This window comes from Mus caroli, unplaced genomic scaffold, assembly GCF_978045245.1.
Source record: "Mus caroli unplaced genomic scaffold, Mus_caroli_1 scaffold_8, whole genome shotgun sequence".
NCBI lineage: Eukaryota > Metazoa > Chordata > Mammalia > Rodentia > Muridae > Mus > Mus caroli.
Window position 1 is genome coordinate 6,440,574 of NW_028227263.1, and position 15,301 is coordinate 6,455,874.

General features: G+C 48.3%; 1 protein-coding gene across 3 annotated transcripts in view; it reads left to right on the forward strand.

Moving 5' to 3' along the window:
* The first annotated feature begins 8,855 nt into the window (after positions 1 to 8,855).
* Stk32c (serine/threonine kinase 32C) overlaps positions 8,856 to 15,301 on the forward strand; it is an 81,053-nt gene continuing 74,607 nt past the window's right edge. The window contains exon 1 of one of the 3 annotated variants that reach the window (XM_021167932.3): positions 8,856 to 9,283. In XM_021167932.3, the coding sequence (XP_021023591.1) occupies positions 9,019 to 9,283 (265 nt within the window). In that variant the 5' untranslated portion in view covers positions 8,856 to 9,018. Of the gene's footprint in view, positions 9,284 to 9,373; positions 9,545 to 15,301 lie in introns of those variants that run through there. The other 2 variants (XM_029479993.2, XM_085841193.1) reach the window with 2 other exon arrangements.

The following is a 15,301-nucleotide window of genomic DNA, read 5'->3' on the forward strand; positions in this document are numbered from 1 at the left end:
ATTATTTTGTTGCCATTTTGTAACTGTAGTTTTGCTACTGTTATGAAAATATCTGATATGCAAGGGTATCTGAAATGCAATCCCTGTGAAAAGGTTGGTTGATTCCCCAAAGGGTCTGCTTAGTCTCCAGGTAGCTATCCCATAGCAGCAGAGCACAAGAAGGCAGGATCTCTCACCATTCAAGATTTTGTTCCATGTGTTTATCTTTTTTTTTAAAGATTTATTTATTTATTATATGTAAATACGCTATAGCTGTCTTCAGACACTCTAGAAGAGGGAGTCAGATCTCATTACGGATGGTTGTGAGCCACCATGTGGTTGCTGGGATTTGAACTCAGGACCTTCGGAAGAGCAGTCGGGTGCTCTTACCCACTGAGCCATCTCACCAGCCCCCATGTGTTTATCTAAAACCACCACCATCATCACCTCCATCATCATCATCATCACCATCACCATCACGGTGCGTATGGTATGTGTGTGCCACATGACAGCAAGAGTGTGTCTGCCTGAGTTTGTACCATGTCAGCCAGACCAGAATGCAGAGGACTTGAGTCAGAACCAAGCCACACATCACAAAGTTTTTACAACCTTCCAAACAGCATCAGCAGCTGGGACCAAGTGGTCACTCACACGAGCCTGTGGGGACATTTTACATTCTAACTGTAACATTCCGTGGAGATGAAAAGATGACAGAGAAAAGAAAAACTTCAGCCTCGGTCCACTGTGAAGATTCCCAGTGGATCTGTAGTCCCCACCAACACAGCGTAGCCTCAGAGAGCCTCTGTGCTCAGTGCTCCGAAGCCTGTCTGCAGTCTATCCCATTCCCACCCAGTCCAGTGAGCACTGTCCTCCTGTCTATCTCTATATTTTGCTCTTCCAGGCATTTCTCACAGACCGCATCCTGTGATATGTGGGATCTCACAGGGCTCTGCTTGCTTGGTAGGTGGTTGGTGAGGCTCATCTGTGCCACAGCAGGCATCAGTGCTCCATTGCTCTCCATTGCTGGGTAGCAAGCACACCATGGCACTGATAGGCTTTTCTGTGTCCATTCATTGGGGGGGGGGGGTGGAGCAGACATTTGGACTATTTATAGCTTCCGGTTATTATGAAATAATGCTGCTATGAATATTCATGTTCTGAGTTGGCATGCATTTTATATTCCTTCATTTCTGAGCTGCATGGTAAGTATGCTTAAAAATTTAAGACAGCATTTTCCAAAGCAGCTGTACCTCTTTACATTCCCGTGAGCCAAATGTGAGTTCCAGACCGGCCACCTCCAACACTTGGTGTTGTTTGTTTTATTACCGCCTTTCCATTCTTCTGAGTGGATAATGGTACCTGATTGTGGTTTGGATTTTCCTTGCCTGGTGATTTGTGATTGTGGGTCACAGTTTTATGGTATGGTAGCTGTTTGTATGACTCCTTTACGGTAGCATCTATTCAAGTCTTCTATTTTGTAATTGAGTTGTTTTCTTGTGATGGGGTATGAGATCTTTTATGTGCTCTGGGTACAAGCCTGATTCTAGATATAGGATTTGCTATTGGTCTCACCCACTACCTTGGCTCAGTCTGCTTTTTTTTTTTGTTTTTTTTTTTTGTTTTTGTTTTTGTTCTTTAAATTATTCTCTCAATGGTACTCTCTGCAGTGCCAAAATTTTTACTGTTAACGAGGATCAATTTATGTGTTTTTTTTTTTAACGGATCGTGGTTTTTTGCTTCATATCTGTAACATAGTTACCTTTTGTCTACCCCCAAATTAGAACATACTTCTAGTTTTGTAAGTGTTAGGGTTGAGCTTGGCCTCTGCTTCACTTTGAATTATTATTTGTGTAAGGGTTTGGGTGTTGTTCTCCTGTGGGTATTCATAGCCTCCAGCTAACTTCAGTTTGCTTTGTGGGGAAGTTTTTAATTACATGTTTTGCTTTTTTTTTTTTTCCTGTTTCTTTTCTTTTCCCTCCTTTCTTTGAGACAGAGTCTTCTTCTAAAAATATCGTTACATTAATTTTTCTATTTTGTGCACATGCATGTGAGTGCGTGCATGCTTGCATATATGCCCCACAGGGTGTGTGGAGGTCGGAGGTCAGTTGCAGGAGTTGGATCTTTTTTTCACTATGTGGATTCAGGGTAGGGGACTCAGGTTGCCAGGTTCAACAGCAAACTGCTTACTGTCATATAGTTATATAGCCAGGCTGGCTTTGAACCCACATGCCTCTACTGTGCTGGTACAATTACAGGGATGTATCACCACACACAGCTTAGCTACACATACAGGTTGTGATACTATGCCTGAGAAAACATTGTCTTAAAACCAGGTATAATGATGCATGCTTGCAACCCTAGCACTTGGGAGATAGAGACAGGGGGATCAGGAGTTCAAAGTTATCCTTAGCTGGGTAGTAGATTGAAGGCCACTGTGAGAGGATGTATTAGAAAAACAAAAACAAAAACAAAAACAAGATGGCTGGCTGGCTCTGTTGCTTCAGCCAATGCATCACATAATGAGTGTGTGGTGTGTGGTACAGCAAAGTGTTTCACCTTACAGCCAGAAGGGTCTTGTATGACACACCGGGAGAAGCTCCACGAACAGCTTCCTCTAGTAGGGCCTGCATCATCATGGTCCATCCACACTGGACTCAGGTGATTCACCCACTGACGACATGTGTACCCGACCCTCTGGGAACGCTCACACCACCCAGTGACCCTCCGGGGACGCTCACACCCAGTGACCCTCTGGGAACGCTCATACCCCTGGTCTGACAATGGTGTAAGGATTATACGTTTTTCAAAGAATTTCTCCATTTATCATCTGAGTTGAGACTGTATTGGAGGGAAACTTTCATAATATTCCTTTAATGTGTCTTTTTAAGGGCCTCTATTACTGACCCTTTCTTCATTTCTGACAAGGAAATTTTCTTTCTTATCCTACAAGGCTAGAGTTGTTTTGTTTTTTTTGCTTGTTTGTTTATTTTTATAATTTTATTTATTTATTTTTTTTAGATCTCTCTGTTTCTTTGCTTCAATCTCTGCCTGCCTGCCTGTCTGTCTGTCTCTCTCCCTTGTGTGTGTGTGTGTGTGTGTGTGTGTGTGTGTGTGTGTGTGTGTGTGATGTGCGTGTTCCTGTCTGCCTGCCTTGGTGCACATGTACTGCTAAGAAGACAGCTTTTCAGAGTCAGCACCCTCCCCCCCCTTTCCACCATGGGTTCTGAGATCAAGGTCAGGTCACCAGGCTTGAATGTTGTCTTAGTTGGGGTTCTACAGCTGTGAACATACACCACGACCAAGGACAACTCTTATAAAGACACCATTTAATTAGGGCTAGTTTACAGGTTCAGAGGGTCAGTCCGTTATCATAAAGGTTGGGGCATGGCAGCATCCAGGCAGGCATGGTGCAGGAGGAGCTGAGAGTTCTGCATCTTGTTCTGAAGACGAACAGGAGAAGACTGGCTTCCAGGCAGCTTAATATGGGGGTTCTTAAAGACACACTTCCTCCAACAAGGCCACACCTCCAAATAGTGCCACTCCCTGGGCCAAGCATATTTAAACTACCACAGATGTCAAGCATTTTTGCCAGCTGAGGCATCTTGCCCACCCTTTGAGATTTCTTAAAGACCAATGATGTATTTTGTCTCTTCTGATGTCACTTGTAATGTTCTGCTTCGAGGTTTATGACGGGTTCTGTTTCCCCATTCTTTTATTCACATTGTGTTCAAATTCCTTTTTCTTCAAAGTTCTTCTTCTTCCTTCTTTTTTCACACTCATTTCTTCTTCTCTTGCCTAGAACTTCTCACCTCTGCTATATTAGCTTAAAGAGTTGATTTTAAGTATATCATATTTTCTTCAAATTTGTTTATTAGCTTCCTTTCAATCCACAACTAAAATTGTGTCTATTAACCAAGACATCCATACACGGTTGAGTGACATTGTTGTCTCACCCATGTCCATCCAATGCCCCTGTGTGAACTGCAAGATATTCTGTATCCCTTACAGAGTCGATCCTTTAATGGGCAGGGGCTAGATGTGTATACTCACTTGTCTGGAAGTAGCTTAATATATCCCTAATGTAAGAGTGGCCGGAAAGGCCTTTTGTGGATGTAGCTGGCTTTCAGCACAGGAAGTGTTCCTTGATAATCTGGAAGGGGCTTGTGTAGTGTTCTGAAAGAGGTAGTTAGAGATGTGGCCTAGGAAGGTTTTGGGGATGGAAGGACAGGTGAAAACATTCCTAGAAGTTGGAGGAAACACTTCCCCATGGTAACGCAGCAGAGACCAGGAGGGAATAGTGTTCTGCTGTTGGGTGAAAAGTCTAATGTGGAGTGAGAACCTTGGGTGTGAAGGTGAGATTTTCAAGCACAGTATAAAGGTGTTGAGCCTTTGTAAAAGTGGAGGGAAGAAAAGGAAGAGATAAATAAGATCTGTTAAGTGAAACAAGTTAGCACTTCATCACTTGGGAGCCTCCTGGCCTATCCAGGTCACAAAAGTGGCTCAAATTAGGAAATCCATGGTGGGAAAAAATACATCTAGATGGTTGCTGAGGTGATAAAACTGAATGAGGAGTGGAGACGGGTGCCCAGGTCTTCAGAACGCTCTTCTGATGGAACTAGGAGATTCACGAGGCCTTAAAGAATGTTCTGTCAGCAGAAATGCTGCCAGCTCAGGCTGGGATGGACAGATCCAGGACAGAGTGAGAGGAGGCTGCTGGGCTTCTGTGACTGTTACACTGAAAATGTGTGCTACGCTTCAAGACAGAGAAAAAGGACCTCTAGGCCACTCAGAGACGTCAGGGCCAGGATAGTGGAGCACGGAGTGCAGAGGAGTCTTGGGAGGTCTGTGCTCTCTCTACTAGGTTTCATCTTGCTTGGGCCTGGTGGTTCCTTCACCTCATATTTCCTTCCTTGGAATGGAAGTTTCTGCCTTGATGAATATTTTGGTCTTACAGCCTGGAAGCAGATAACCTGTTTTCTAGCTGCTGGGACCTCAGGTGGAGAGAGGTTTTCAGTATATCCAAAAAGAGTCTTAAATAGAGGGTAGCATGCACACACACACACACACACACACACACACACACACACACACACACTGGTTTTCCCATCTTGTCAAACACTGAGGTATAAGTTTAACAGTTTGGTGAGCCAGCAAAACCAGCACACATTTCTTCATGGTTCCACAGATAAGATTTATTCTTAACCACCGATCTTAGCACTCTCAGTACAGGGTTGTTTATTTCCTTCGTAAGGAAAGCATTTTCCTCTTTTACTCTCAGGAAGGATGTCATACTTTCTCTTGGATATATGTCCACATCCTTGAGCCCGTGTGAAGTAAAGTCAGGTCTACTTACCCAGTGACTCTAATGAAGGAGAGGGGGCTTCCAGTGAGGAGATGGTTGAGCTAGGCTTGCTGAGCCCTAGCCTGTCCCATCTCCTCTGTGCTGGCATTACCAGTGTGCAATGCCCTTCTTTGCTTTGGATATCAGTGTTGGGAGGTCTAGCTTGCGTCCTTGGGCTCGTGCTGTGAGCACATTACTGACTGGATTCTCTTCTCAGACTCTGTAGCTAACGTTTTTGGACAGCAGTTTACCCAGGATAACAGAAGCCGCTGAAAGTGAAAATGTGTGGGATTGGAGGGGAGGGGTATGCGCCTGATTTAGATGAGGAGATATGAGACAGAGCTGAAAATACCCAGGTACGGTTTGGGACTCGATGTTTATGTTGAGATTCTTGAAAATATCGAGGAGCTTGGGAACCCCCTACTAGCCTTCTAGCTCCCCCTTTAATCATGGTTGGCTCAGACTCCAGCCTCACTGGTGGGGCGCCAGATGCAGCATGCATCTGGGTATAGCAGTTCCTGTCTCTGTTCCTGTTATGAGCTCTTCATTAGCTTCGTTCTTACTGTCTGTTCTCTGACTCTCTAGACCCTGATCTCGGACTAGAAGCAGGGATCTCCCAGTTTTCAGTCAAGCATTTTATCTAGGTGAGAAATACCTGAGTGTACTAGTTAGCTTTAACTCTAAACTTGACAGTCATCTGAGAAGAGACCCCCAAGTCGAGGAACTGCTGGATCAGACTGGCTTGCAGGCATGTCCGTAGAGGTTTGTCTTGATTGTTAATTTATATAGTTGGATCAACAGCATCCCTAGATGGGTGGTATAAGAAAGCCAGGGAAGCAAGAGCCGATGAGTGAGGGATGAAGCATTCCCCTGTGTTTTTCTCAGACACCTCAGAAGAGGGCGCCAGATCTCATTACGGATGGCTGTGAGCCACCATGTGGTTGCTGGGAATTGAACTCAGGACCTCTGGAAGAGCAGTCAATGCTCTTAACCACTGAGTCATCTCTCCAACCCTCCCCTGTGCTTTCTGCTTCAAGTTCCTGTCCTGCATTCCCTAGAGGATGGACTGTGGTCTGTAAACTATAGAAGAATCCCATTCCTCTCCTAAGTTGCTTTCGGTCAGTGTCTTATCACAACACCGGACTGAAAGTAGAACAGCAGTGGGCAGAGCTGCTCATCCTGGTGAGCTGTACACAGGGACAGCATGTCTGTGCTGATGGGCTTCTTCTCCCTTCCCCATTATCCCACCCAGGACTCCATCCTCTGGGTCAGTGTGGTCAACCCATGTTCAGGGTTGACCTTTCCCCTTTGCCAGTCCTCTCTGGAAACACAATTGGGTATTTCTCAACCCAATCAAGTTGGCATTCAAAATTAACCATTTAATACCTGGACAGTCGGAGGCATCGATGTTGCTGCTTCTTCTAGTTCACCCTTTACTTGGTTTTTGAGACAAGGTCTCGCACTAATCCAGGAACTCACGTATTCAGCTAGACTGGTTGACCAGCAAGCCCAGAAATCCTCATGTTCTTACCTTCCTATGCTAGGACTACAGGCTCATTCATCCATGACTGGCTTTTCTGTGAGTGCTGGGAATGGAACTCATGCTTATACGTCAGGTAAACACTTTACCAACCAAGCTATCCCAGTCCCTCTACCTCTGTTATTTTGTCTAGGACACTCTTCTTCCTTCTATTCCCTGTGCTGGTCTCAGGAAGCAGAGGTGGGGTGGGCAGGAAGGCCATAACTCTGCATGTTATTTATTTCCTGACTTTTTAGAGGTCTGGAAGGAAAAGGCTGCCACTATTTGGGTCAAGGTCCTTGGGGAATTCTGATGTACAGGGTGGGCTGGCCTTCATTCTCTCCCACACAGTGAAAGCTGAGGACTTCCTCTGAGCAGGCCATTTAGCAGGTGTCAGGAGGCCTATGGGTCGGAATGGAGCACCATGCAGAAAACTGCAGGCCTCTGCCAGGATGTCTTCCCCTGTCTCTGCCTTGGAGAGTTTACCGTGAGACTCTATGGAGACCTGTGGTAGGGAGGCTGACTTCCAGCTATGTTACACTGCAGGTTTCCCCACAACCTCTAAACAGTCGAAGCCCCTTGTGATCTGTCCTGTGTTAGCAGATATCTTGCCAAGAAAAAAAGGGCTCCTGTTTAGCCAAGACCAGATGTAGAACAGTGGGATTCTAGCTCCTAAAATGTTGGCCCAGAGAAGACCCAGGTCTCCTGTACTTAGCTTTCTCCAGCCAAGCAGGTTGGGGGCCTTACTGAATTCTTAAGGAGGCAGGGAGGGATGAACCTGTGGTGGCTGGAAGAAATCATGACAGGGAGGAACCTGCTGCCTTGTGGTCATCCATAATCCACATAGGGACAGAAGGAGGGACACTCCAGGTCTTCCAGGTGCTGGAGAGGAGGGCTATCTTTGTGACCAGGTTTTAGGGCAGGACTTAAGCAGGCAGACCACTGAGTAACCAAAAAAAGGGTTCCCAGTAACAAGTCCTTAGACACTGGAAGCCAAGCATCCCGACCTTGTGAATGAGCAGGGAGCAGGGAGCAGGGAGCAGGGAGCAGGGAGCAGGGAGCAGGGAGCAGGGAGCAGGGAGCAGGGAGCAGGGAGCAGGGAGCAGGGAGCAGGGAGCAGGGAGCAGGGAGCAGGGAGCAGGGAGCAGGGAGCAGGGAGCAGGGAGCAGGGAGCAGGGAGCAGGGAGCAGGGAGCAGGGAGCAGGGAGCAGGGAGCAGGCAGCAGGAGCGAGACAGAAGGCTTAGCTGAGTTCCAGGCTTCCCAATGTGCAGTGAAGACCCTAGTGAGGACACAAGGCCCTAGATGACTTGTGTCCCTCACCGGGTCTTTGACGCAAAGCTGTACTAGAGGACTCTATTAGCTGCCCAATAAACTATACGAAGAGAGGTCAGAGGAGCTAGTCTAGGGTAAAGCACAACCAGGTTTCTGAACAAGAGCATCTGTATGTTAAGGGTCCTAATGTCCGCTCTGGGCGGGGCTTGCATGCCAGACTCCGCCCTACTCCCGCCCTCCTCAGGCGTCCAGATCCCCTGCCGCCTGTGGTCTCAGAGCGGGATAACACCCTGCTGCCACCACAGCTTAGATACTTCTCGACCCCCATTATGCTCACAGCGCAAAACCGCGGCCTAAAGTTTGAGGTTTCTAAGGACTGAGTGGTAGAAATCTGCGATCGACTTTTTCTACGAAGACAGCAGAGGTTGGAAGGCCCAGAGGATTCCCGATTGCTCGCTAGTCACAACATTCCTGCAGGGTCCCCAAAGGTCTCCGCCGCCCTGTGAAGGAAAGAGTCCTCATTTCTGGCCTCTTGGGCACTTCAAGATAGGAGAGAGGCGTCTAGCATCTGTTCTCTCTTCGCTTTTATCTCCGTTGCCTTTTCGGTGCAAGGGTCGAGCCTGCGCGAACTAGACCCTTCTCCGCGGGTAGCCCACTCTGCCTGCGGCGCACGGAATCTAATACCAGCCCCGCCCTGGCCCCGCCCCGGCTCCCGACTCCACCCTGAGTCCACCCCTCCGGCCCCGCCCCGCTGCTCGCAATCCGCGGGCGGGTCGGCTGCCCTGGCGAGCCAGAGCAGATACCAGGAGAACGGCCGGCGCTGCCGGCCCTTAGCGCTCTGCTCTCCCAGGGTCGGGCGCGGGCCATGTTCCGGGCTGTGGCCGCTGCGCATACCCAGGCCTGGCGATGAGGAGCGGGGCGGAGAGAAGGGGCAGCAGCGCCGCGGCGCCCCCCAGTTCGCCGCCTCCCGGTCGTGCGCGCCCCGCGGGCTCCGATGTGTCCCCCGCCTTGCCGCCGCCGGCAGCTAGCCAGCCCCGGGCCCGGGACGCCGGAGATGCCCGCGCGCAGCCGCGCCCCCTGTTTCAGTGGAGCAAGTGGAAGAAGAGGATGTCTATGTCGTCCATATCGTCAGGCAGCGCGCGGAGGCCGGTGTTTGACGACAAGGAGGACGGTGAGTGAAACCGCCCACTGGGGACTCCCGGGGACAGCCGGGTACCCGGGCCTCTGGAGACCTCGCGCGCAGCGCTGTCTCAGGGCGGACGCGGGGGTGGCATTTCTCTGCGTTGGGACGAAGTCGCCACCTGGGTGGGACCACTTCTTGGGGAGTCTGCGTTTCCGGGGAAACTATTGGACCACGACTGAAGTCCCCATGGCGCGTTCTGTTTCCAGTGACAGCGCAGCTGGTAGATGAGGCTCTGGCTCGCCTTTCGAGGTGAGAGTCGGTGATGGTGGAGGCTCCCGGCTCAGGCGCGACACCGCCCACTAAAGCGCACCGCACGTTTTCATTTTCCTTTATGGGTGGTGTGCAGGCTGCGTGGTTACTTTTAATTCCAGGAGATTCTTGCTTGGTGTGCAGTTTGTGAAGAGAGGTGACTGCCCTACAGGTGGCACAGGGGCCTGGGCCCTTCAGTTTGAGGTGTTCCATCCTTCAAACCCAGAACCTTCACCGGATTATGCTGCACAATCCATCCTTGTCTTTGTGCAAAGACCCGCCCTCGGGGAACTCGTGTTCTTTCTGCAGTGATAGCTGTTGACCTGGAGGACCTGTGTCTTTTGAGTAGCAGCAGGGTAATCTGGTGGGGAGCTGGAGGTGGGAGGTGCCAGGCATCTGGCCCTGCAAGCCCAGCAGCTGGAGCCCTGCTAGGTACAAGGACCCTTGACTTAGCACCTGCTGGATACAGCTCTGGGAGAACTGGGATGGCTTCACATGTAACTTATAGCTTTTCCCTACAGATGCCATGCGGATAATTTTAAATGGTACAGTCATGACACATTTGATGTTTTTTGACATTTTCTTAAAATAGTTAAAATATGCATTTTCATTTGTAGGCAGCCTACAGAGATATGATGGATTTTTATAATTTTAGAACACACTTCAGCATAGGAGCCCAAGCTACTTATTTCCAATAAATAATTTAAGCATTTAGGAAATTACAATAATCAGAACTCAGGCCAGTGTTGGAGAGCACATGAGGCTACATGCTGGCGTTCCTATTGGAAATGGGAGGCCTGAGGCCAGGCCAGTGAGTTCCAGGCCTCTGCTGAGTATGGTCAGCAGGGGAGGGGCATTCAGGTCCATCTGCATCAGGTACATTGTGTTCTGAGGTGGTGGGTCACTGTGCTCTGAACTTGGGGACAACAGGACTCACATGTTAGACTTTTATTTTCAACATCAGTACTCAGAGTTAAAAACCAACCAACCAACTAACCAACCAACCAACTAACCAACCAACCAACCAACCAAAAACAACCAATAAAACTGCCCAGGAGAGAGAAGGAGCTGAGCAGGAAACTGGTTTGCATTGGGTTTCTGGCTACAAGATGAGAGGTCTTGAAAACACATTTGCTTTCAGTACTCGCTGGTGCCAGCTAAGGGCTGGCCATCCTTCTGAATCATGTCTCCAAGGCAGCAGGGTGGAAACAGAAAGTGATGTAGCACAGGGCCTGGGGGTGTTGGTCTACGTCCATGTTTTCTTCTTCACAGTGTGTTGCCTTGGAACTCAAGGGTTAGCCGAGGGGCACTGGGGCAAGGCCAGTGTGGTGCTCTCTGTCACCTGAGAACCCACCTCCTTACTTGCTCATAGTTGAGTGACAGAGGGTACTAACTGTTCTGGCTTACGTGAGGTGAGCTGCTGACGTGGCTCACCAGGCCTGTTTTTTACCACGTGTCATAGGGGATGCTCAACATTGGCTGTGTGGCCCTGGATTGGCATACCTTGAGAACTTAACTAGGTTTTGGTGAGTTTGAGTGACCAAGTGGAGTCCTGAGCCTGGCGGCTGAGAATGCTCTCTGGGTGGGTAACCACTTGGCTCCTCTTATCCATGTCATTAGCAGGGTGCACATAGAGTCATGGTAGTGTTTACTTCCATGCCAGTGCCTTGAGTGGCGGTGTTAGGATTCATTTACATAGAATGAGTGCAGCTGGGGCAGAAGAGCAGCCTTCAGAGAGGGACTAGGGCCTGGACTCCTGTGTTTCAGGGGACATAAGTCACCCCCTTCTCCTGATGTAGTGGGGCCTAAGAGGCAGCCGTGCTGTGCTGATGGCTTGCAAGTACTGGAACTGTACAGTTGCCATGGTAATGTGAGACCTTCTGATGAAATTTTTTTTTTTTTAGATTAAAACACCTAATTAATATATCAAATTTGCTCAGCAAAAGGGGAAAAAGGAAGAAAATAGGAGGGCATTTTAACAAAGTAGCAGGTAAATTGCGACTGAAGAGTATAGTTGTCCCAAATAAGATCTTAAATGACCTCGGTTTCTATTAGTCCTCCTGACCCAGAGTGCTGGTCCTCCCTGGCTGATACTTGGGGCAAGAGAAGAATTCCTTTCCTTTCTCATTTCAAGCAAGGGCTCTGTTTCCTTGGCTCTGTGCTCTGGTTTATACTAGAAGAAGAGCCTCCTAACATGGCTTTGGTGCTCCTGAGATACCGAGGGCTTTGCAGCGCCTTCACACTAGGGTAACCTGCTGAGACATTGGTCCATCCTAGCAGTCCAGAGCTTGCCATCTCAGACCCACGGTGGTGTCCCCTTAACAGGAGGGAGGACCTGATAGGCGAGAAGGCTTACTCCCATCCTGGATCCTGGAAATGAGTGAGGGTGCCTCTCCAGGGTGGTAAGTTGGGGAGCACAGTGCAGGACAGGAACCCGGACATTTAAAACACTGTTTAAAAAAAAGAAATTTTAAAAACCCATTTTTTTCTAATTAAAAGTGCATCATCACAATGTATACCTTTGAAAAGGAAGTTATTCTTTATGCCAAAATGCATGCTCAGCCTGGTGAGGTTTCCAGGTGAATGCTTGGTGTTTGCTGACCCCCAGGCTTCCTTCCAGGGACCTAGAAATGCAGTCACACCTACAACTGTGTAGAGACCCCTTCCCCCTCCCCTTTTGTACAGAAACGGGAACTCTCAGTACACACCGTTTTGCTGTAACCTGCTTTTTAATTTATCAACATGCCACCAACATCGAAGCATCACTTGGCTGCTAGATTCTTGTTCAGCAGCTCTTTGCCTGGGTGGCGTATCACATTCAGTGGACACTCTTGAAGGACACTGTACTGGCTAGTTTTGTGTCAACTTGGCACAGCTGGAGTTATCACAGAGAAAGGAGCTTCAGTTGAGGGAATGCCTCCATGAGATCCAACTGTAAGGCATTTTCTCAATTAGTGATCAAGGGGGAAAGGCCCCTTGTGGGTGGGACCATCTCTGGACTGGTAGTCTTGGGTTCTATAAGAGAGCCCTCTGAGCAAGCCAGGGGAGGCAAGCCAGTAAAGAACATCCCTCCATGGCCTCTGCATCAGCTCCTGCTTCCTGACCTGCTTGAGTTCCAGTCCTGACTTCCTTTGGTGATGAACAGCAGTATGGAAGTGTAAGCTGAATAAACCCTTTCTTCCCCAACTTGCTTCTTGGTCATGATGTTTGTGCAGGAATAGAAACCCTGACTAAGACAGACACCAAGTCCCTTCCTGGAAAAAGCTGAGGTTCAGCTTGTGGGGGTGGATTGGCCCTGGGTGAGGTTAGGCATCTCTTGTCTACATCCCTATGACTCTGAGAACAACCAGCTCTTCCTTCCTCTGTGTAGTTGTCATTGCCCTGTTTACTTAATTTCCAACTGGTGGACATTTTTTTGAAATATAAACTACATGGCTGTGAGTGTCTGCGTGCACATCTCTGGCCCTGTCACCTTAGGATGAATTTCGAGGAATGTCATAGTTATGTCACAACAGGTGTCCAGGACTGGCTCACTTGGATGGAAATGGAGAGTGAGAGACAGCAGACTTGGGGCTGTCAGATTGTGGCACACATGTGGAAGTCTGAAAACAACTTGAGAGTGTCGGTTCCTTTCTGACATGTGACTTCCAGGGATTAAACTCAGGCTGTCAGGCTTGGCAGTCGGTGCCTTTACCTGCTGACTCATCTCCCTGGCCCAGTTTTACTTTTTATATTGAGAATTCACCCACTGAGAATGATAACACCTTGTTCTCTGAGTTCCGCATTTTCTTAGGTTGAACATGTTGAAGGTATTTGTAGGCTCAGGTTTTTTAGTCTTCCTGTATGTTGGTTCTATTTCATTGCTGGGTTGTGACTGGTTCCACTTTGCATGGTTAACACTGGCTGAAGAGACACCTGGTTCAAACATGCAGTTACTGTGCATTGCTTGTAATCTGAGACAGGAGGATCACGGGTTTGAGGCCAGGCTGGTCTATGTAGTGAGAATGTTTAAAAATCAGAAAGCAGACCAACCAACCAAAGTCTGTTCATCTTGAATATGGCTACTTTGCTTGAACTTTTGCTAAGTATCTGGCGACTCTCGTTGGGTGTCCTGGGAGGTATGTTATGCTACCTGCAGCCCACGGCTCTAGTTATGCAGTGACACTTGCCTCTCTTTCGTTGATGTTATTACTCAGAGCTCAAAAGGCAGAGAGTGTCATGCTGAGGCTGCCCCCTACTCAGGCTCTTCTGTATTTCAAAGTGTCGTTTGGCCCAGCTGTGGTCTTGAGGTATGTGTGTTTGTGTGGTGTGGTGTGTGTGTGTGTGTGTGTGTGTGTGTGTGTGTGTGTATGTGTGTGGTATGTGGTATATGCATGTGTGTGCTTGTGTGGTATATATGTGTGTGGTATGTGGTATATGCATGTGTGTGCTTGTATGTTGTGTGTGTGTGGTGTGGTATGGTATGGTGTGCGTATGGTATGTGTGTGTGTGGTGTGTATGTGTTTGTGGTGTGTGTATGTATGGTATGTGTGTGGTGTATGGTGTGTGTGTGTGTGTGTGGTATGTGTTGTGTATGGTGTGTGGTATGTGTTGTGTATGGTGTGTGTGTATGTGTGGTATGTGTGGTGTTGTATATGGTGTATGTGTGAGTGTGTGATATGTGTATGGTGTATGTTTGGTGTGTGTGGTGTGTATGGTGTGTGCACATGTGTGTTGTATATGTATGTGTGGTGTGTGTGTGGTGCGTGTCGTGTATATATGAGGTGTGTGTTGTGTGTGCATGTGTAGCATGTGTGTGTAGTGTATGTATGTGTGAGTGTGTGGTATGTGTATGGTATGTGTGTGTGTATGTGTGGTGTGTGTGGTGTGTGCGTGTGATGTGTGTATGTGTGAGTATGTGGTATGTGTGCATGTGTGTGGTGTGGGGGGGAGGGGGTGGTTTGCAAGACATAGGGCAGTCTTCGGTATTGTTCTTCAGTCACTATCTTCCTTTTGTTTGTTTTGTTTCTGAGATGGAGTCTCTCACTAGCCTGCAGCCTGCCAAGTAGGCTTGGCTGTTTGGCCAGTGAGCTTCAAGGATTCTCCTGTCTCTTTCTCCCTGGAGTTGGTATTACAAGTGCGTGCCATCACATCTGACTTCTAGAACGTATGTTCAGGGGATTGAACTCAGACCATCGGGCTTGAATGCTAAGTGTCCTACCGAGGAGCTGCCTCCCAGCCTTTGCCTGGAGCTCCACGGTAAGGGAGAGGAGGACTCTTGTGTAGCTCAGACCTGGGTTGTTGGTGATTCTTCTCCCCAGCCTTGGGGAGGCTTTGGTAGTCGAGCCTTTGGCTGGCGGGAATGAGGCTCTTCCCTGGTTGTTTACCCTGTCTGAATGGCCCCAGGTGTGGGTAGGAGGACGTGTGTGCAGGTTGGGAAAGAGGGCATCTGGTCCTAGCCAGGAGTTCATGTGCCCCTGCTTCTCTGGATGTTTGCTGAGTTCCTGAGTTCCAGGTACAGTATATAGTCCAGGAGAACCCTTGGATATCTATGAAGCCTAGTTCTTCTTTTCCTTCTGGCCAACGAGGCCCATCTAGAATGGACTTGGGACCCACAGTCAGACATTTTTATGTAACGAATGTCATCTCTGTGTGTCTATCCATCTGGTTGTGCAGTTTACAATGCTAAAAATAAGCCAGCTTTTTGTTTAAAAATTTAGCCACCCAGTTTTCAGTCTAGAGGCAATGCAGATAACACTGAAAGCCATTTTTGTTCAG